The 23,808-nt window shown below is 38.4% G+C and overlaps 1 protein-coding gene across 1 annotated transcript in view; it reads left to right on the forward strand.

Moving 5' to 3' along the window:
* Positions 1–7,852, forward strand: part of CPED1 (cadherin like and PC-esterase domain containing 1) — a 282,813-nt gene extending 274,961 nt beyond the window's left edge. Inside the window, exon 22 of the mRNA XM_039222864.1 lies at positions 6,128–7,852. Coding sequence (XP_039078795.1) covers positions 6,128–6,340 — 213 coding nt within the window. The 3' untranslated portion in view covers positions 6,341–7,852. The remainder of the gene's footprint in view (positions 1–6,127) is intronic.
* Positions 7,853–23,808: the final 15,956 nt, after the last annotated feature.

Raw genomic sequence — 23,808 nt, forward strand, 5'->3', positions numbered from 1 at the left:
ACGATACCAAATAGAAAATACTTCAATAGTATACATTTGTTTTAGAAGACCACATTATCACATTGTGGTCAAGCTCATGGTTTCCAACCGTGGGAAGTCACGACTCCCATTCTTCTTTATAACCCATCCATGTCCATGAAACACATTTATAATCAGAACATCCCCTCCCCCGCCCCCAATCCAGTCTTGAGAGATTTTGGAATGCTTTGCCACTGAAAATTGTTTTCTATTTTGTCCTGTGGATCTGGAATGACATCAGAAGTTCCTTGGGTGTTACTCAGGTTAAGATCAGTTTTAGGAAAGGTATTTGCTTATAATCTGCCTGACACTTTTCCAGTAATTCACCAAGCTTTCTTTTTTCTACTAACTTTTTAAAAATTCAAAGTTATTTCAGATGTAGCAGTTAATGACATGGTAATATACTCATTCTGATTAAAATTTATGTGAAATCAATATCAAATATTGAAGTTATATGCATTTAATAGTAAAACCTGCAATGTCAGTTTTATTGTGTAATTTATAACAGTTTTTCATTTCTTTGGGTAGTCTTACAATAGTGATTGGACAAAACCAGTCAATTTGAATTGTGGCCATCTGTATGCCTTCTAAAATGTGTGTATGCCCAGGTCTTTAATTACATAGAGATGTGGAAAGATCTACAGTCATAAACTGGGAGATCTCAATAAATAAACTATGAGAAAGTAAACTTATTCCTGCACGCCAAAGCACAGTCAATTCTTGTTACACTAGGTCAAAGAAAATGTGATCATCCATATATTCTATAATATGTTATCATGACAGCGCTTGATTCCCGCACCAAATTTACTCCTTTCTAAGTTTCTGTAGTTAATATATTAAAAATTTATTACTATTTTGAAACATTGTCATCTTTATTTGAAAGTCTATTTCTACATACAACTTAATCTAAATTTGAACATTCCCAAGAGAAAAATAATTTTTATTATTACATTTATACTTGTGATTATAGAACAATGCTGATCTAATAAGTTATCACACTTTATGATGACTAATTGTCCTTCAATATTGCTTTCTGGTTTTAAGTGTAATTTGACACAGTAAACTCATAAAAAGAATATAAACAACAGCAAACACACACAGAGCTAAAAACAAAGAGTTACTTTGGATTATTTAAAGTGTCAAAAGAGGGGTACCTGGGTCACTCAGTCAGTTGAACCTATGACTTCACCTCAGGTCATCTCTCACGGTTCATGGGTTTGAGCCCCGTGTCAGGCTTTGGGCTTTGCACTGACAGTGGCAGAGCCTGCTTTGGATTCTTTGTCTTCCTTTCTCTCTGCTCCTCCCCTACTCGTGCTCTGCCTCTTCAAAGATAAATAAATAAACGTTAAAAATAAGTCAAGTCTCAAAAGAATTGTCATCTAACATTCATGTTTAGAGTAATGTAAATGTTTGCCAATTCACATGTATTATTTAATAATATGGGATAGCTCCTTATCCCTCTAGGATGCATGTCTCTTTCTCAGTGGCCAGGTCATATGCACCTAAATTTAAAGAAGTGTTTGTCAGTGTCAAACCATTAGAATTTGTCTCTGGTTGACATGATCACTGTACAAAAACATCTGGAGTCTTTTGTCTTTGGTTCAAAGTCTAAATCTTTCACAATATTTTCGAATATCTCACTTTTGTTGTTTACTATTATTATTATTATCACTATGCCCCAGAGGTAACCTACCATTTGTATTGTGAACATTTCTCTTTCAAAGCCACATTTCAGTTTATACTTTTGTTGGATTTTAATAATCCTAAATGGTCCTCTGATTTTTGGAAGGACCCAAATGGGCACATTTCCACACAAGAGATCAAAGGAAAGAAGCAATTAGTTCTTTATTGTACAGGTATCAAACATCTTTCACTTGCATAACACTTTCAAGCCTTAAAATTATAGCTAACTCCTTTTCCTTCACTTTAGAGCCTGTAAGAGTAGGTCAAACAAAGTAATATTTTGAAACTTGGAGATTGCACTTTGACAGCAATGCTGGAGAATAAATTTGACAAATGAGTTCAAAGAAATAATAGCTGTGTGAACAGATCATTGTGCCCACTATAAATTAGCACTAAGTAATGTACGAAGAAACTATTCATTACGAGGAAACAACATGGTGCCTGACCTTGGGGAGCTAGTCTCAGACCATGTCTTTGAAGTCATTTCATTCTTGTGCTTACTTCAAGTATCTTAGACATGTGTCTTTATATAGTCCCCGTGAGGGTAAGGACCATATCTGAATGACTCCATGTGTTTTCTCACAGAGGACTCTGAAGATTGAAAATTGGATATTATATGCAAAAAAATAAATCAGTAAATCTCTTCTACTGCTTTTCTAATATAAAAGGATTACATGAATTCTTGTTAATGGTAAAAAAAAAATAAGTATATAGAATAAAAACAAAAATCTCTGCCCTTAGGGGCACCTTGGCAGGCTCAGTCAGTGGAGCATGCAACTCTTGATCTCAGGGTTATTGGTTCGAGCCCCAAATTGAGTATAGAGATTACTTAAAAATAAAATCTTTTTTAAAAAATTTCTGATTTTATGTCATATATACCCCTCGATTCTCATTCCCTTCCCCATTGGAGATTCTATTAGCAGTTTGGCGCATAGTTCCGTTTTATACATACACTCTTGGTTTTAATTCCATGTAATTAATACTCTTAATGCTGTCAACATTTATGATTGCTAGATTTATATAACATTGGGCTTTATTTAGAACTACATTATTGCTCTAGAAACACTTTTAGGGAAGAATAGCAGTATATGAAATGTAATTTAATCTGTAGTATGGATATCCCTTTATTTTCTCAGTATTGAATTCTGCTTATACTTGGCTTATGCAACAAAAAATTGGGTATGGTAGGCTGATGGTAGACTCGGTTAATACTGATGAGTGAACATCTGATAATGAAAATTGCCTCCCCCCAGCACTGTTTCTTTGGTTACTGGTCTTGGTTATTTCCTTACATTTATTCTTTAAGATGTATTTTAGGATTTCTTTGTCATGTTTTCCTCAAATACTGCTGAGATTACAATTGGCATAGTATTTTAATTAATCTGGGGAGATTTGTTGTGGTATGTCTTTCCATTTGTTTATGTTTCCCTCTTATTAAACTTCATGTTTTCTTCACCTGCATAATTGCTGAATTGAATGAAGTTGTTTTAGTATTGTAGTGGGATCTTTTCCCTAATAGGTCTCTTATTAATTATTGATAGAATATAGAAAAGCTATAATATTAACGTCATAACATCTCATTATTTTTTGGTTTTCAAGGTAGACAATCATATAACTATAAATAATTCTTGGTAATTTCCTGTAACAAAATATTTTATAATATTAAAGCTTACATTCCTGAAATAAATTGTATGTGCTTGTGGTATAGTGCATAATAGTGCTGGATTTTTTAAAAAGACTCCTGGACTCAATTTACAGTAGTATTCAGGAAGACTTTTTACATCTTTATTTTGACAAATCAAAATTGAAGTAATTCTTTCTCTGTAGGTTTGTCACCTTTCAGCAGTCAGCTTCAAAGTAATACTGGCTTAACCAAGGAATTAAGAAAGTTATCACCTTTGATTATTTCTTGCAAAATACCTTTCAAAGGCAACCAATTGAATTAAGTGCTGTTGGGCCAAGCCCTGGGATAGATGCGTTGGATTCAGTCTGGAAGAGCATACTGCAAGCAGTGGCATTGTGAGAGGCATAGGCAGGCCCTCAGAAGATGGAAGGGACTCCGTCATCCCGTCCTCCTTTCTCAGAGCTCACCTTAGTGGTTTAAAAATAGAAATACATCATCGACCTTCCCATGTGATCTGGCAACGTATTGACACTACTCTTAAGGAGAAGCTATATGCTTCAAGAAAGCACTGGAAATATACATTTTTGTATTATCTCTTTCATAAATCACATTCAAGATTGCTGTAAGCATCTACACTAGCATTATCCAACATTTGTAATGCAACGTTAAATGCGACCCTGAAATCATACAAAACATTGAGATAATTTAAATGATACAACCTTTTGCAACGGGATGTACTTTTAACTATTTGCATTTAATTAGCATGTAGATCATCTGGCAATTGCCAAAGCCAGACCTTAAGATAAACTTATATAAACAAAAGTAACCTTATTTTGGCTTCAGAACACTGAAATAATATTTTTTCAAGGTTTAATGTAATATTTATGCTTAAGTGTTTCCTTAAAAAAACTTCCTTAAAAATGTTCACTAATCTTGCTATTGTTGAATACACACCTCCTCCAAAACAGGCAGAACTTTCAGGAAAACATTGGGGCACCTCCCTTCCTATCATATTTAAAGTTGTAGTATAACCGAAGAGGGTGGAAGGAACTGCACATAAGAGAAACTTCCAACCTCAGGACCTGGAATATTAATCAGTGTTTCACTGCAAACTGAGCTCTGAATTACCATTCGTAGGGATTCCTTACCACAACCCACTGATTTCACTGGTCGTCTTAAGAATCACTTCATCTGAGGGCCTGATCATAAAAAACCAAACCTCCCGTAGCTACAGGAAAACAATTCGTTTCTTTGGGGTTAGCAGGGTATAATTGGTTTTCAAATGCATTACTATTACATTTTTTCTTCAGAACGGGAATAGCTTCAACATTTTTATGATTATAAAGGAATGTACATTTGTTGTTTTCAAATAAAAGAGTCAAGACTAAAAGTTACGAAGAGTACATTTTAAATCAGCTAGAATTCCTCTACCCAAAGATCGCTAACATTTTGGTTTAGATCTTTACAGAATTTCTTTTCAAATAAATCTTCTAAAAAGTTCATACTTACTTGCATATAACTAAAAATGCTTATCTTCAAAATAAATATCTTGTATTTGTTTAAATAGTCTGTATTTTTGGAGCTGTTTTCAGTGTATCCTCATATGGAATTTTAAAAATGTGGATCTAAATCATTATAAAGTGCTTAAAGGAATTTTAAAAATCTATGTGAGCCAGTGCTGCCTTCATTAGGCACCAAAATTACATAGTTTATGTGTCCATGTTGACCTAAAATAATGTCTTACAATTGCACTATTAATCATTCAGAAAGTGACTTAGTGATTTATTATTCATTTGTAAAGACACTCCAAACATGTTTGCCAGTATTTTCTCTCCTCCCTGCTTGCAGCCCTCTCCCCAGTTTGTCTGATCCCCTCTGGTTCCCTCTGACTTAACAACCTGAATTACATTAACCCAGTGATTGAAACTGACAGTTATAGAATATCACTGTCTATCAGGGCAACTTTTTCGTAAACTTTTCGTACAAATGGACTATAAATATGGCCTCTTTGTTTATATATGTGTGTGTTTTGATATTCATAAAATATGTGTGAATGGAAATACAAAGAAACTGCTAATATATGTTGTCTCTGGGGAAGCAGCTGAGTGACTGGAGGTGGGGAAGCAGAGATGGAGAGGAAACATTTGTTGTATATTTTTTATGCTTTATAAATGCTTTATAATTCTGCTTATTCACACAATTTTAAGATAAATATATTAACATATATACATATATAAATTACTAGCTTAATATGGCATAGGCTGCTTCTACAAATTCCATAACTAAGTGCCCAGAAAAATGAAACCAGTAATTGTAATGATATCAGCTTATTGTTGTGCAGTAGAAAAGTATTTTTCTTTTCTCCGCAAAGAGTTTTAATTTCCATTCTATAAAAGGATACCGTGACAAGTTTAAAGTACTGTATTTGATTCAGTGACCCAGCATAGGCACCTCAGTGTTTTCTCTGTGTGTTAGCATCTGGCCTAAGTACACACACACACACACACACACACACACACACACACAGGCAACAGTGTGGTAGAGAAACCAACTGAAACTATTTCTCGGTTGCACCGAAACCAACTGCCCTGAGGTAAGTAAAAAGGCAGAAATTCTAATTCCAACCTTGGGGGTTTTTTGACAGATAAGTTAGTCTGGCTTTTCATTATGTAGATCTTATTTATGACCTTTAGGCAACATCTGTGTGATAAAGATGCCACTCAAGTTTCTGAGTTACTTATACTCATCTATGCAGGGCTTGAATCTCCTTGATTTTGACTTTTTTTTGCTCTTTATTTGCAGGTAGTGAAATCAAAGTTACCCAAAGAATATCACTTTATTAAAATGAAACAATCAAGCAATCATCTTGTGGGAAAATATTTCAGCAATCAGAGCAAACGGCAACAAGACGCTGTAACCAGTTCTCAGTCACCATATCATGTCAGAGGCCCAATTAATCAGGTTTGCTCTGAAATCCTTCTCAGCAGGATATGTGCAAGTAAAAGAACTGTGTAGACTGCCTGTAGGAGGACTGAACTTGGAATTGGAGGCCAGCCACTCACCGGGGCATGGTCTGAGAACCAAATCCTTACATCACGGGTATTTTGGATTGACTACACACTCATGCACACTATCACATGCATACACACCAATGCACACATGGCTAAAACAAGTAATAATAACACTTTTTTTTCCCTACAGCTTTATAAGGTCAGTATGTGCACTTGAAAATCACTTGGTTTCAAGGGGAAAGCTAAAGTTTGAAAAAGGTTACTTGAAGTATAATTGTAAATTGGAACCGCTGTGGGCTAGGTATTGCATGGTGATAATAGGAAGAAATACAGACACTTGAATTATGTGGACAAAAAGGATAATGCTCTTGAATGTTGTGTTATCTTCTCTCTCGGTACATTAATACTGAAAAGGGGAAAAAAGCAGTCACATTCCATTTGCAAGTAGGGATTGTGCTTTTGTTTTTTACTAGGAGAAAAAGTGATGTGTATGATAGATTACACTTTGTAATCTAATGCTTAGGAAACACATTTCTTCCTATACTTTTTAAATTTTATATTTTAAAGGAGAAGAACAGGAATGTTCCACAGGGAATTCGGAGGGATTCTTGGAGAAAGATAGGAAGTGAAGTAATTTACAGTTAAAACACCAATGTATTTAACTTTGCACTCTTTGTACTTTTCAAAAACATTCCCTCCTACCCTGTCCATGAACTTGGATGGGTAACTGCAGTATAAGTTGATTAAATATGTAATTTTAAAGTGAGAAACAGAATATAGTTCCTCATGTATTACTTTATTATGTTTTATTGATGATGCTACTCATGAAAGCTTTTGTTTGCCATTAGAGCCCTCTGTAATTTAAGGTTATGTTTTATATAAATATTTTCAAAGGATTAGGCATTTGCAGGTGCATAGGCATTTATGTTCATAAAGCATTTGTATATGTCCACAAATAATATGTTACTAGTAACTATATTTTGATTTATCTAATCCAAACTGAGAGTAGGTATAAAATTATTTTTTTATTAAAACTGTGGCATACATATATAAAACATATGTAATTCTACTATTGAGAGCTTTCTCATCTATATTTTAATTTCAAAATAGTGAATTTCTTTATTTTACAAGTGTTTTGTCGTGAGCTGTCCCACAGTTCAAATTGTTTTCTGAAGGATTATTTTTCTTTTGGGGAAAAAAAGCTGGGAGGGTTATTCAATACATGTCTGAAATTACCAAACGTACAAATACCTCAGGTTCATTACTACACACAAAAAAAAGACTATTTTGATTGATAAGTTCCTTGGTATGAATATCCACCTCTTTAAATACTCTATTTTTATATATATTTTTATATGGAAGTAAACATGAATTTATATTTAACTGTCTTAAATTATATTTAAGCACAACTATCACTTGATATAAACAATACATATCTGCCTCTGACAGATGATAGATTTTTTTTAAGTGGTACAGAATTAACCTTTAAAATTAAAGGTTTAGGGGCACCTGGATGGCTCAGTTGGTCAAGCGTCCGACATCTGCTCAGGTCATGATCTCATAATTGGTGTGTTCGAGCCCCGCATCAGGCTCTGTGCTGACAGCTCAGAGCTTGGAGCCTGCTTTTGATTCTGTCTCCATCTCTCTCTGCTCCTCCCCTGCTTGCTTTCTGTCTCTGTCTCTCTCAAATATAAAATAAAACATTAACAAATTTTAAATGAAAGATTTTTCTAATATCTGCAACTATATGCAAACACTGTTTTTAGGTTTTTTATTATGTTTTTAGTGGTATAAAATATTGCCAATTCATGCAGCCTATCCATCATGTTTTAATGTATTACATACTCTCTGATAGGTTTTTAGTCATTGGATGTTTCTTGTAATTTACTGTCAACCTAACTATAATAACCATCTGACTGAGGTTAGCCTGGCATTTACCTCTTCACCATTGAAATAATAATAGATTTTAGGAAAAAGTGTAATAATACTATTAATAAATGTCTTACTAGTAACAGTCTGTGTTCAAAGAGTATCTTTTATTTTCATTTTTACTGGAGGTACGCAACGATACAGTGATTACTTGGCAAGGATACTATGATACACATTCAGCTATTTGAATGTGGTTTAATAGGATAACTGTCCAGTTCCTTCCAATCCTGATATCCTCTGAATTTTGATCAGATGAACTCCCTGCTGTGCAATAACCAAAACTTTTGAACATAGGACATAACCTTTTAAGATAAGGCACTGAAATGCTAAGATCATTTTCATTACTCCTTAATTGAAAAAACATTTTATTTTACCTTAGGGAAATAGGTGTGTGTAGGTGTGTGTATGTGTATTTGTATGTGCTTAACAAGTTCATAATTTGAATGAGAAAAAATAAGAATAGGTATTTAAACAATTTTTAGATGTAAAAGTTTAAGGAAGTGTATTATTTTTGGTAAGAATTGATTAGCATCCAATCTAAACTGAACTAAACTAAAGAAAACATTTATAATATTAAAAGTCAGAAATAACTGCATAAGTATTTCCAAGCATTACTGTTGACACTGTGTGTGTGTGTGTGTGTGTGTGTGTGTGGTGTGTGTATTTAAAAGCACAGTGGGCTATCTGCAACCCATCCAGTAGGCTAATAGGATCCTGTAGGGACATATGAAAAAGAAAGGTTCACCATTGGCTGCCAGTTGGGCTTACACTTGGGTCATCTGATCTTCCTCCCGTTAGTTACCCCTGTGCTTAGCAGTCATTGCTACAAAACAGTAATTTCTACTTAGAAAGAGTTGGCATAAATCACTGATTTTTGAAATGGAAATAGTTCTGGTAATATTTATGAGGAAAACATAATGCTGTTATGCATTTGAAGTTTCTTCCTTCAGTTCCATTTCACTGAAGGATTCCAAGAAGAAAAACAGAAACTGATCAAAAAAATGTGTAACCCACTAAGAGTTATTTCAAAGCAGTAATGCTTTGGCATGGTCAGGAGACAGGGGTCTAAAACAGTAATAAGGTTAAAAGACTAGAGAGATTGTCAGGGTTAGGAACTTATTAATTATCATCTTATGGCCTTCTTAAGTTGAGCAAAGACTTAAAGAATCAACAGTATGTAAAGTTTTCCCTGTGAATTTTCCACCTTGCAAAAAGAAAATGTCATCAAAATCAGCGGCTAGGATTATTGTACTTAAAATGAACAAACATAAATTTGAGTAAGCTCATGTGGGCTGCTAACTCCAAAATATATATATCCAATTGCAAAATGACACTACAGCAGATTCTGACCATTTTGACTCAATCAAGAAATCCTTTCTCTGCAAATACTATAGTAGTCTTTTTTTTTTTTTAAATGTGTGTTTTAAGTTCAATTGATTTTGACTGCTGTTGGAAACTAAGGCATTTTGATAGATCACTTTGACTTAAAGGGATGAACCAGAAGTTGTTAGAAAACCCAAAGACCTACTAAAGACAGCAGGATAGTGCCAGGGCTTTCAATTTGGCAAGGCTTTCAAGGTTTCAAACTGTCAAGGAACATTTTATCATGTTTTTATTGCTGTAGTAACTACTATTATCAACTTCCATATTTCTTTTATGATTCAGTCACCTGGTATAGGGGGCTATAGAGCTCATTTTTTTCTAACTGATATAGACCATGCAATCCTCCTAAAATGGGGTTCCATTTGTTTTCTTTATGTTCGCTGAAATATAAAGAATTTGTTTTATGGCTCTATTAAGTGTCATATCCCTATGTTTTAACACACACACAATACACAATCAAAACACTAATGCTTAAGCTTCTCAAGAATATATACAACTTTTAAGTATATCTACAGTGTAAATGAATATAAATATTTAAACCCAAATAATAGGAAGAACAAAATTAAACAGTTGCTTTCAGAGAAAGCACCATAAAAGGGTCTTCTGTATATTCCTACAAGGTCATCATATGTAGGTAGATTAGGTTTTGAATCTGATTTATGCTGAGTTATGACGAGACAGGTTATATATCTAACCAAGATATTTTTCTCAGGAAAGCAACATATTTTTATTACGTGAAAAGGTAATTCCTGTAAAATTTATTTCAATGTTTTGATATTTTTAAAAAGCAAAGAAATTATAATTGATTATTTGTACATCAGAATTCAGAAATAACATGGATGGCCTCACATATATATATTCAATTGATTTTCAACTATTTAGTGAAAAATTTCCTTATTTTATGGTTGGCTGGTAAAATACATCAATATACAGGTTTTAGTAGTAGGCTAAATGATTTTTATATTATGTATAATTTATATACTTATATATCATTTATAACTTATATATTATTTATATTTATTTCATTTGTATTTCCATTTTTTCCCCTATAATAAAATCTGTTCAAAATGTGTAGATTTGAAATCTCACTGTATGGCATCAAGATCAACATTTTAATATCCTTCACACTCTATGATATGAGTTTTTATTTGGTCTATAATTTATATGCTTTTGAAAATAACTCAAAATTTGAACAGGAGGAAAAAAAAGTTAAGAGCATTAAAGTAAAAAAGGCATATGTTGTAACATCTAACCAATCATATACCCACTTAGAGATATGAGGTTCTTTGGTCTCCAGCGGATCTTACATTAATAGCTGGAATTCAGAATTCTTGACGTCTGTGTGCAGTGAATACATTTAGTTGAGAGGATGGTACAAAATGCCCACATGGGAGCAGACATGGCCTGAGTGAATCCCGACAGCCCATCACAATTGCTCTGGTGGAAAGAAGAGGCTCCAGGCTAGGCCTGCCTCTCACACTGGGTTCCAGGATAGCTCCGAGCCCCTTCTCATGCTGCCTTCGACAGACCTTGCCCATCTCTTCAAACCTCTTCCTCATACACAAGTCCTCATTCCTAAGCAAAAAATAAATAATAATTTTCAAACTTTGCTGGACCGAAATAGCAGCTGAATGTGACTTTAATGATACTTTCTTATTTACAATCTGGAAAAATAGAAAATGACTTCTAACTGTCAATACACTGTATCCCCTGGAGAACTGGAAATAGCAATTCATTTTTCAGCCGTGGAATCATTCACTCTCCATAGCATTTCCTGCTTGTCTTTACCTTTGTCTTTGAGGTGGAACTTAGGCAGCGTTTTCTGTGTGCATTTCATATATAATACAAGGTACACTTTTAAACTTAGAGTTTTAATGTTTTCCTCCTCGCCTTAATTACACGTAACATGAAGCTTATGTTTTAATGGGCATGAGCTCTCCAGGTTTATAGTATCATAAAAAGTTTTATAAGCCTTTTGTTAAAAATCAGTGCCTATGTCATTGGCAGGGCATGAAATTATTTGCAGCTACTTCTTCTACTGACAAGGTAAAATTTGAGCTGATTTTAGAAACAGTACAGAGAGAACGGATTGAAACAATGCCTTTGTAGACTAAAACCAGGATAGTCATCAAATGGCATGGATTTGGGTTCATCAGTTTCTACCACATATGCACACCCCCTGGCGAAAACCTGGTGTCTGTTCATACTTGTCTCTAAAGAGTCCCCTTTCAATGCTCATGTTAGCTATGCAAAATCAATGGCATGTTTATAAAAGGCTATGGATACAACCCTTAGCACAAGTTATTCCTGCCAAACAGGAATCATTTCAATAGGATGGAGTTCCAGGACCATGTTATTGGTAAACATCTGGGACTCTCTCTTGGGCACCCATCCTATAAATAAATTGATATTTTCCATGAATAATTTATGGACTCTAAGATGAGACTGATAGCGACACTGCATCTCAGGTTTCTATTTCCCAGAAGAAGGGGCGGTCTCAAGTGGGCGATTGGCCCAAGTGGTATTTTTCTGTTTCCTGGGGTCATCGTAAGTCTTTGAAGTACAGAGTTTCTGGAAGTCAATTTCTCTTCTGATGGAAGCCTCCCTGGGCATCATCTTCAGTAAACTGTTATCAAATGCAGTGAAAATAAATGCCTTTCCCTCACTAACTTGTCATGCTGCCTTTGTAGACATGAAAGCCAAATCTGTGGGGCTTAAACCAAGCCTTCCTTCACTTCCAGAGTGATTCACACTCTGGGCAGAGTGTGTATCAATAAGGAACTCAGGAACAGGAATTCTGGATTTTTTTTAAATAAAACCCACAATGAATAAACATGCATACACACTTATGTGTGTAAATACATGTGTTTGTGCACACATACACAAAATGTAATAAATAGTAAGTACTAAATAATTGTTAGATTCATTGCATTCACTTCTTTAAGACATGCCTTTTATTTTTAAGTTTATAGTAGCTTGCAAAACCTTTAGAATAACAGGTTCTCTATCTCTAGATGCCTTAACCAAGTGCTCGTCTGGACATGTGGGGAATGTGGTTGGAGGCCTCTGTAAAGCAGAGCCGGGAGGAAGGAACGAGAAGAGGTGTCTGGTAGATGCCTCTCTTAGGAGGTGACAAGTGACCAAACTGCCAGAAATCATCAGACTGGGAAGATGCTGGGAAATCTTCAGCTGCAGAGTCATGAGGATTCCAGCTACTAAATCGATAAGAAGAATGTGCAGGAAGGACTGGGCAGCTAGCTCTGGGCCCTGCTGAAAACAAATGGGTCAGTAGAGCTCTCTTGTGGGACTTACTCTTGGTAGGGATTCCTGTCATGCACTTGTCCACCTCCCTGCCCCGGAACTTTCTTGGATGGCTCTGATCTCACAGGGCTTTCCCCTTGGCCAGGACAGACTTGAGGGAAGACAGAAGGCATTAGCGGTAACCGAACCCTGTAAGATGGGACAGTCACTGCCAGTGGGAGGCCCTTGGCAAGATGGCAGTCCCACAGCTCATAAGGTTAAACCATCACTGCTTTTCCCCAAGTTTGAATTTTTACTCAACCATCACCTGCTTGACTGGGTTGGTTTCCCCTTTTTGTTATTTCCACAGTCTCTGTGCCCATCTATCTTCACCTCTTTCTTTCCACCCCACTAGCCTCAGCCCCTCAAGGCCTACGATTGAGTCTTTCTATCATACAGTGTCTAACAGAGAGTAGAAGCTTGGCAAACACTTGTCTCCCAGTCTCCTTTCTCTGTCTGCCTCTTCTCAGCCTGGATGTGATCTCCTCTAGGGATTTTTCTCTGATTCCCCAGACACCAAAGTGTTCTTTCTTTGTGCTCCCTTGGCCACTCTACCTACCTTCATGCCAGCCTTTTTGTTTCCTTGGTTTCATATTTTGAAGCCTCTGGAATGTCAACCATAGGAGGAAGGAACTTTTTTGGTTGGTTGGTTGTGTTTATTTATTACGTATTTTTAACTATTTTATTGAGATACAATTTACATACCATAAAATTCACTCATTTACAGTCTACAGTTCAATGGTTTTTAGTAAATGTACACAGGTTTGCCATCATCACCATAATCTAATTCTCAAACATTTTTGTCCTCCCAAAGAGAAATAAAGCAATCACTTTCTACACTTCCCCTCCTCCCCCCCAATATTAGGCAACTGCTGATCTGCTTTGTGTTTCTATAGATTTGCTTACCCTGAACATCTCATATAAACAGGATTATACAATGTGTAGTCTTTTGCGGCTGGCTTCTTTCACTCAGTATTTTAATCTTTGGATTCTCAGTTTGGAAATATATTGCCGAGCAAAAGAAAACACACTCAATGAATTTTTATAGCATGGAAAAATAAATGCACTAACAGACTTTAACATTTTCTGGAGATAGAAATTGGGCTCGAAATGGAACTTGTCTAAGAGGCTTTGATAAAACATTGCGTTAGAAAATCACATTATCACTTCCTCAAACCCTCTGTAGCAAGTGCCAATTGTTTGTTGATTCCCTTTGTGCCCTGAGGAGGAGGACTGAGGTGGGGGGCCCAGAGAGCTTGCTAGAGGAGGTGGGAGCCCCATCTGGAAGTCTCCTGCCTGCATTGTAGAGAGGCTGCCTGATGCTGTGGGAGCCGCTGACACCAGGAGCGGGGCCTGAAGACTTCAGTCCACACAGACCTGAGGTGCTCCGGACTTCTTCTCGCAGCACCCCACTCAGTGCTCATCTCAGCAGTCACCAATGCTCTCTGCCCTGCCCCTGGCAAAACTGGAAAGGGGGTCATGTCATGACGCCATGCCCAGGTTTAATGAATCAACAGGCCTTATACCCCAAGCCCTCACAAGGGTACTGAACCTTTAAAAGAGGACAAACGAAGGCATTTTTAGTTGTGGAATTCCCAGACATCGGCCATTCAGAAATGGGGCTTTTGAAAGAAGCAGGGAGCACCACATAATTTATCCCAAAGGTTCTGCCATCGCAAGAACAGAGGAGATGGGAGAGAACGGGCGGTGATGGCCAAGGGCTGCCGGCTAACCAGATCCTAAGGTGTGTGGCAGGATGTCCACACAGGCCCGGCCCTTCTGGCATGCATATCAATGGAGCATGACTTCTGATCTGTAGAAAACATTCTATTAACTTTCTTTTTCTACCATACTATTGTCAAATGCAATAGTAATGTAGCACCAAAAGTCATCATTTTTATGTCATAAATCTTCCTATAATTTTATATGTAATAAGTGCTTACAGATGCAAATCATGTTTAAATGGAGGGACATAATGGTTAAAAGAAGTATTGGCCATATTGTAGTAATTTTGCAAACAGCTGTTTCAAGTTAACATGTGTGTATTCCCAGTCTTGTGTATATGAGATACAAGTTAATGTCAACAGTACATTAACAATGCAACTGAATTTAATTACAGAACTGAAAATGCTTTGGGTAGAGGGATCACATTTTCACTCAAAAGCCTAGGTAGGGAGACATCTGTTTCTGGTGCATTTCAAATGGGTACTTGCATCCTTTACACTCCCTGATTCTGTAATTTTTTTTGCAACAGTGAGTTAACTGAAAGATTTCCCTGCATATTTTTTCCTAAAGCAAGATAGCAGATCTGTTCATCAGCAACTTAATTTTGCAAGTGGTATAATATATGCCTTCGAAATATGAATCTGGGACGTGTACAGAGGACTGCAAGCCATGAGAAAGATACTCTTAACTTTAGCACAAAGTTAAGTCTGGAATTAAGAGCGGAAGAGAAGGCCTCCTTGCTTTGTTACCAGATGGCTCCCCCACTGTGTCCACAATTCTTTATTTTACTAGGTTCTTCTGTTTGAAATCATTCAATTAGGGCAATCATTCACGTTAACCTCCAGGGTCTTTTAAGATGCTAATATACTAGGAAAGTTGGAGCTATTAGACATTTGTAGTATGAGTGAATTTAATCACATCATTTTTCTCCAAACAGCTGGCAAATTCAACGCACTAGGTAAATAAGAGGATGTAGGATAATTATGAAGGGAACCCTATTGCCGAAAAGATTCCTCTGGGAGAAAGGGGGACCTGAGAAGCAGAGGGGCATTGGTTTCCAATGAGCCACGATGTCCAAGCGCCATGTGGTGCCATGTTCACCTCCCCAGGCTGAACTTTAAAGTCACCTACAGTTGGGCAATGGACTTGGAATATAATGCCTTATTGGAATCGCTACAGGAATCTAAATTACTCACCTAGAGAGGTGACTTGACTGGGTTACTCCCGTTACCCATCGTTTCACATTTTATCAGTTCAGCTCAGCTGGAAGACCTACTGAACACTGTTTGTTGTCCCCTCTGGTTGCTGGTTTCCGCCGCTGCCCAGAGCAACAACAGATTGTGCTTTATTGCCCTGCACTTTCCAAGCAGCACCCCCTGCATGTAAAAGCAGGCCACTTCAGAGGGTTGCCAAGGATGTAAAGCGTTGTTAAAGTGAAAACAGTCAGTCATCTGCTTAACTGTTGATGGAAATAAAATAAATATGGGTATCTCTCCTTTATTGCTTAGAGGAGTTGAATGTAAGTACAATCTTGCTGCTATGCCAACGGCTCCAGGGCTGCCAGCATCAATTTAGGGGTGCTGGTGGGCTGAGGGTTCTAAATGTTTTATCCATTCTCATGGCCCCATGCAGGTGCATTTTTTTCAGAAAGAAAAGGAGTTATTCAACCACATGTATGACAATGATTCTATCCTTCTAGAGTCTCCGCACAATCTATTACAGATAATTTATATGACAGCTTCTAAGACATGAGTGGTTCATATGTTCATCAAGCTTCTAAGACATGAGTGGTCCTTGACAAATCAGGAAGGTTGAAATTTTTTGTGCTGAAATTCTATGGTTTAAAGGATTTTAAAAGATTTTTAAATGTTGACTAGATATGCCGATTGTTTCTGGATTGTCTCTCCAGAGAAGTAAAGTAGATGAGTGGTTTGAAGGCAAACTATGAAAACTTCTATGCTTCCGTTCCTTTCATGCACATAAAAAGCATAACATTTACCTAAATAGAGGGTGTTCTATCTCGCCGTGTTTGTTCCCGTGCAATACTAGCAGCTGACCACTGGTCTAAGTTTCCTTGGGGAACGGGATTCAAACACTTACACCACCGACTGTTAGGATTCCAGAAATATCAGCTTTCTTGTTCACTTCTTTTGTTTTGTGTTAGATCTAGAACACCAGGTGGGAAGGTAAGCCAGCCAGTTTTGTCCATCAGGTTATGAGAAGAAAAGAAGAAAAAAAGAAAGAAAGAAAAGGAGAAGGTCACAGAACATGAGAAGAATAAGAAAGAGAGGCGATGAGAGCAAGAAGAATTCAGGGGAGAAAGAAAGAGGCTGTTCAGAAACCTTAAGAAATGGTGGCAGATGTCATTCGGTGCCATGATTATCAGTCAGCACGCATGGCCTGCAGTTTAACCAGAGTCAGTATGTGCCTCTTGGAGGATACGCCACAAATAACAAAAGGTCACAGTCTCCAGTTGAAAACTAAAATTTTCAATTATCCAGCTGTGTGCTTGTTCTCGTGGCCATTAAGTTACTACATTGCTGGTGGAATACAAAGATGCTCTTAATCAGAGAGAGGATAACTGTAGGCACAAAAGGAAAATGTCATTTTGTACTAACTAATCTGATTAGTGCTACTTTTGTAACTGCCTTTTGAAAAGGACTAATCCTTTCTTTCAGCTGGGTCTTCAGAATCATGAGTTTTCTTGTTTTTGGAATAAACCTAACCACTGTAACTCACTTGCTAATTGCATTTCTCACATTTCCCAGCAATAAAAGTTGTCCTTTATTCCGATTCAACTTTTCCAGTGCAGAAACTTAACTCTTGTTGAAGTTATCAAGCTATTTCAATGTGAGCACTGAATTGGATTTTCAGTACAAGACCAGCTATACTAAAACAAACACAAAAACAAAAGCAAAAACAGAAACTCAATTTAGACTGCAATTCCTTGAGCCTCTCAAGTCCTCTCCCTCACTAAATTGAAGAACATTTCGACAGTATCATCAAAATAGGAGACGGAATATTCTTCTCTGGGGAAAGTGACCGGCCTAAGACACAAGACATAAATATATTGCTCCGGAAGATTCACCCAAAAAATAATGCATTGAGACCACCCTAAAGTAAAACTCAAATCAATAAGTCCTACCCATGTGCTCCGAGCTTCTGACTGGCTTTTAGTACTTCATGCATAATCATGAGCAACAAGCAAGGAACACCAGACATCTGAAGCAACTTCTGGGAGGACAGATAGACACAAAGCAAACAGAATAAAGTGAATTGGAAGAAGCAGCGGGAAGAAAATTGCAAAAAATATATATCATTAATAATACTATGTGAAACACAAGAGTCACCCCCCAAATACGTGCGCATCTGACTGGTTTTCCAGGGCTGTCACAACAAAGGACCACAGGCAGGGTGGCTTACAACAGAATTGTATCCTCTCACAGTTCTGGAGTCCAGAAATCTGAGAGAAGGTCACAGGGCTGCACTGCTAGAGGCTCGAGGGAAGAACGCTTCCTGCCTCTTCCAGCTTCTGGCGGCCCCCAACATTCCTTGTGTCTTTGCTCCACTGTCTCCAACCTTCACATAACCTTCTCCTTTTCTGAATCTGTCTCTTCTCCTGTTCTATCTCCAATAAGGACCCTTGTCATCGGACTTAGGGCCCACTCAGATAATCCAGGATGATTTCATTTAAGAGTCTTAATTTGAAGGGCTCTGTAAAGAAATATGCTTTGGAAAAATCAAAATTAAGATCCCATTCACAGGTTCTGGGTGTTAGGTTGTAGGCATATCTTTTGGAGGGCCACCACTCAACCTACTACAATGTCCTAATGTCCAGAACCTATGAATATGTTACCCTTCATAGCAAAAGAAATTTCGCAGATGTGACCCAGTGAAGGATCTTGAGAAGGGAAGATTTTCCTGGACGACCCAAGCAGTCCCAATGTAATCACTAGAGTCCTCCTAAGAAGGAGGCAGGAGGGTCACAGTCAGGGAAGGAGATATGACAATAAGAGCCGAGGTCAGAACAACGTGAGGAAGGCAACGAGAGCCAAGGAAGGCCAGCAACCTCTAGAAGATGGAAATGGCGATGAAGCAGACTTTGCATTCCTTCTACCCAAGTGGCATGATGGCGAGGTGGATCTCAGATGGCATGGGCAACAGATGTGGGGGCTCCTGTTCCGTATTGGAATAGGTCAGGGGACACTGGGGAACACTGAGTCATAAAAATGATATTAAAAGAACGTCTGATGCCCATGAGGAGGTTTGGGAACTGGCAAGGACTGACATTGGACTTGTGATAAGCACATAGCAACCAGACAAATGGGGAAAAAACGCAAGTGAGGAAAAGGAAAAGAACCACAGCATATCATGTAGCTTAGCATGAATAGCATGATGTGTGAGAAGAAAATAAGGACTGACAGCTGATCTGACCACAATTTTGAGACATCCGTACTGGAGACATAAAGGGGATCAAAGTGTACATGTGCAGGGGGAGGGTGTGAGGGGTGAACAGAGCAGATCCTCCACTTCCACAGCAGGAAGGGGGTAGATAATGCCTAACAGTTTGAAAATTCAGAAGTAACAGTATAAGTATGATATTTAACAAATTGGTGCAGAATACCAAAAGAATACAGCTGAAAGTTACCACCTCTGGGGAGGGGTAAATGGCCAGTGTGGAAGTGGGAAAATGTTTTCCATTGCAAGACTTAGACAATTCTTTAATTACCTCATCTATATGATTTCTTAAAAGCCTATGGCTTTGTGAGAAGTTCAGTGAGAGGGGCCATTTTATTTAAGGTTTTCTGCAAAGTCCCATTGATTCACTGCTATACCCCTTTGATTAGATTACTAAGTTGGACAATTTAAATATTAGGAAAGGAGACACAGAAAGATTCTAACACTTGCTGAGGGCTACTACATAAAACTAAGCCAGGAAGAGAAACAAATGTTGCATGACCTTAATCTTTTTAAGTGGTTCTTCTGATTTCCCCAGCTGTGAAATATATTTATCACCTTCAACTCCTTTCTTTTATTCGAGTTTGAATTCTAAATCAGCAATTAACAAAAATAACCCTCCATCATAGGTGTTATCAAATGGTTTGAATTACCCTGAAAAATAAAGCATATATATTTCTTTATAAACAATCACAGGCAGCCATCACATGTTTTGTCTAGCCTGACAATTTATGCAATCTATCAACAAATAATTGTGCATATTAGATAAATAAAATATTTCTTCGGCATTTTTATGAATATCTCTATACATCCACATTACAATGTATTTCTCCAACTCAGCCTACCGATCTTAAGCCGCCTCTTGGTTATTAATTTTGTGATTCGTCCTCAACCACCTTTCTAACTTTATATCGACGAGGCCACCCAATATGCTTCTGGGCCACTTGCCTGAGATGACAACGTGTGAGGGATCATGAGTTCATTTTAACGTTACCAAGGGAAACCAAAAGCAGAAAAATAAAACAAATAATGTGTCCTAAGGTTCAAAGAGCGGAGAAGGACGTTGCTTAGGGACACTTATTTTCTGTGTGTGAAATCATCCTTCTGCCCCTTTGGGTTGAACCTTTGCAGTCCAGAGTGATTGATAAGGAGACACGACTCTCGTCTTCCCACAGCTTCCAAAGGCAGAAGTGGCTAGAGTTACACTGAGCACTGATGTGCCCATAACCACTGTGTCACTCTCTAACCGCTGTGTCACTGTAGAACTCGTCTTTCCTCAGAATACAGTCCTGAGCATTTGTGTCACAGGTCCCCTGCCTCTGGCTTCCGCGAAGGTTCTTAATCTGCCGGCCCATCTGTTTTGAAGACTTAACAATACTACATTTTCTAGTAGGTGGTAGAACTGATGGACTTGCTCTCTTGGCCTAAGGAAGTGAGGACCTCCTTCAGCGTGTCTGTATTCTCACTTCTTTCTTCTTTCGTGAGGGAGTCTGTACCCTATTGCCCTGTGGAGAAAGAGCGGTCAGTCAGCAGGTGCCCATCACCAGCAGGGGCCCCAAAAGCAAGATAGTCCCACTCTCTCTCCTCATAGACCTGCATGTCTTCAAGTAGCAGGAGCTCTTGCCTGACGTTCTGTTGCCTCATTCTACCCCCTTCTCTCAGGTCCAGCTTCCCGGCCTGGGGCTGGGGGCGCCTCCTGGATCAGCCTCGCCCTGTCAGCCTTGCTGTCTTCAAATCGGTGGGAGGAGGAAGAGGAAGCTTCACTTTGCATAATCTAGCTCTACTAGGAAGCCTTACACTTGATAAAGCCCAGATACTTTGCCCAAACTGGTTCAGTTCTCTCTGTGCGTGCTTTATTCATCAGAACCCCTGGGGCAGGGAGGGGAGGGGCGTAGGAAGGGTAAGATTCCAGCACTGAACCCCGCCCTGGGCTGCCAGCAATTCCTCTAAGATTAAGACGTGCTGAGGGCCAAATCAGTTCCTGAAGGAAAGCTTCCAGCCGAAACCTGCCACAACTCAGTTAACCTAGAAGGCAAATATTAGTTCTCTCCCCAAAACAGCATTAAAAAGTGGCTCCGCTGTATTTGTCTGGTGCTGGTTTCACGAGTGTGCCCCGGGGACTCCAGACAATGCGCTGGTGCTAAATTAGCAACTGGAACCTTTTACCCAGCCGGCTGGACTCAGGCTCTGTTCTGGCATGTGGCCCAGTGTATCAATATTGTGGTTTTCAGCCCATTTTGGAAGCTGCTTCACTAAGCCATGTGACAGCCCCCAAAATTGGTCTGGCACCAGAAGACTTCATCAGATTGCGAACTTGAGAGCCTCCAGTCGGCTGTTTTTGTATTGATGCCTCCCTTCGTAATCATTAACAGAAGGTGAGAGGGCCGCATTTGGAACACACCTCACACCTATTATGCCGCTTGTGTTTATGTCTCTGAGCCCTCGTAAATCTCCTGGGCTTGGAGCCCTTGCCTACTCAAATACAAGCATTCTCTGGAGGAAACTCCAGTAAGCGGTTGAGTTATTAGCCCGGCTCAACGAACGTACCTGGAAGCAGCACATGGCCCAGCTACAGGTTTGTCAGAAAGATTTAAGAGTATCCGTTTATTTACCGATTTTAGCACAAGCAGAGACTGAAGCTGTGAATACTCTAGACATAGCCATCTGGTGGTCCCCTTGGAACTTGAGCAAATCATGTGGCAAATACTCATGCAATGTACTAGGTACGAGTCTTGGCCAATTTCCAGTTGAAAAGTGGTAAACGAGTAGATTATGTCAATGCTGACAGCTCTCAACTTAATGCTTTATTGATTCCACTGTTATGAGAAATTCCTTGTCTGTTAAAACAGCAACCGCACAACCATTACTGAATGCCTAATACACATTCAGACTTATGGGCAATGGGGGCGGGGGGTTGCAAAGAAATTTGCTCGTACTCCTTGATTTGAAGACATTTACGATCTATTTGGTGGCTTACACTTGAAGCACCCAAAACTATCAGAGAGCAAAAGTTAATTACATGACAAATTTCCCGGTAGGTACCTCAGATAACATGGGACCTGGGCAAAGAAAGACATTAATATGGTCAACTGTGGAAGGCTTCTTGAAATGGTATGACTCAAAGGGTGGGGAAGCGGGTTTGGGTAAAACCCAAAACGAACGAACGAGAAGAAACGAGAAGAAAAACGAACGAGAAGAAAAGTCTAGGCATTGAGGCAGTGTTTCTCAAGAAATTGAAATAGGAAAATGCAGCCCCTGCTTATGGAAGACAGGAGAAAGAAACTGGGCTGTCTAGGAAGAATGAATGTGCTGAAATTGAGCGAATTTCATCAGAAATGACTGCTCTAGACAAATCCTGAATGAAGGATTTAGAAGTCAAACTGAAGAGTTTAAAATTTAAATAGGAATAAATAGGGGTGCCCTTGGGTGGCTCAGTTGGATAAGCGTCTGACTTTTGATTTAGGCTCCGGTCATGATCTCACGGTTTCATGAGTTCGAGCCCCAAGTAGAGCTCTGTGCAGACAGTGCAGAGCCTGCTTGGGATTCTCTCTCTGTCTCTCTCTCTCTCTCTCCCTCTCCTTTCTGCTCCTACCCCGCTCACAATCTCTCTGCCTCTCTCAAAATAAATAAATAAACTTTTAAAAAAAGGAGTAAATAAGAAATTGTGAAGGATTTCAGTCAAGAAAGTGAAAACATTAAAGTCAAGTTTAAATACAATTCTCCCCGGGGATGCCTGGGTGGCTTAGTTGGTTAAACAACCTACTCTTGATTTCAGCTCAGGTCATGACTGAGCCCCATGTCGGACTCTGCACTGCAGCACAGAGCCTGCTTGGGATTCTCTCTCTCCCTCTCTCTGCCCCTCCTCTGCTCATTCTCTCTCTCTCTCTCTCAAAATAAATAATAAATCTTAAAATTAAACAAAAATATATGATTCACCTCTGTGTGAAGACAGAGACCCAGGTAAACCCCAAATGCTGTTAATCGGTTGGGCAGACTTAAACTCCACTTGAGCATGCATCCCACCCACAGTGAGGACAGTAGCCAGTGGTGGAATGTGAATGGCAACTTTGAATACAAAAGCAACTTCAGGGGAGCCTGTGTGGCTCAGTCGGTTAAGCTCTGGACTTTGGCTCAGGTCGTGATCTTGCGGTTTGTGGGGCCCCCTGTCGGGCTCCGTGCTGACAACTCAGGGCCTAGAGCTTACTTCGGATTCTGTGTCTCCCTCTCTCTGTCCTTCTCTCACTTGTGCTCTGTCTCTCTCTGTCTCTCAAAAATAAATAAACGTTAAAAAAAATCAAAAGCAACTTCAGCATGGGCTGATTTTTAAATGGTCTTTTACTGGCCAATTATTTATTACATCCTAACAATCAAGTGTAATTGCTTGGCTTAGCAGTTAGAATAACATAGACACGGGCAAGTTTCTAAAGGACTCTTCCCTCTAAATTTTCTCCCTTAAAATTTAAAGTTGCTCAATTTTAGTAAAAAGGAAAAAACCAGAAAAGTTGTTTTTTCCATTATAGACAGCCCAGTGAGCACCCTAAAAGTAGTACCCTAAGAAACATAAATGCCAGATAATTGAAGTCATTTTCTTGATATCGTATTAAAATCAGTAATTATGCATCGATTTAGTTGTTTTGTTTTACAAAATTCAAACAACAATTTTTGAAAGGAGATAGT

The sequence above is a fragment of the Hyaena hyaena genome, unplaced genomic scaffold (genome assembly GCF_003009895.1).
Source record: "Hyaena hyaena isolate Hyena2069 unplaced genomic scaffold, ASM300989v1 scaffold_1207, whole genome shotgun sequence".
Taxonomy (NCBI): Eukaryota; Metazoa; Chordata; class Mammalia; order Carnivora; family Hyaenidae; genus Hyaena; species Hyaena hyaena.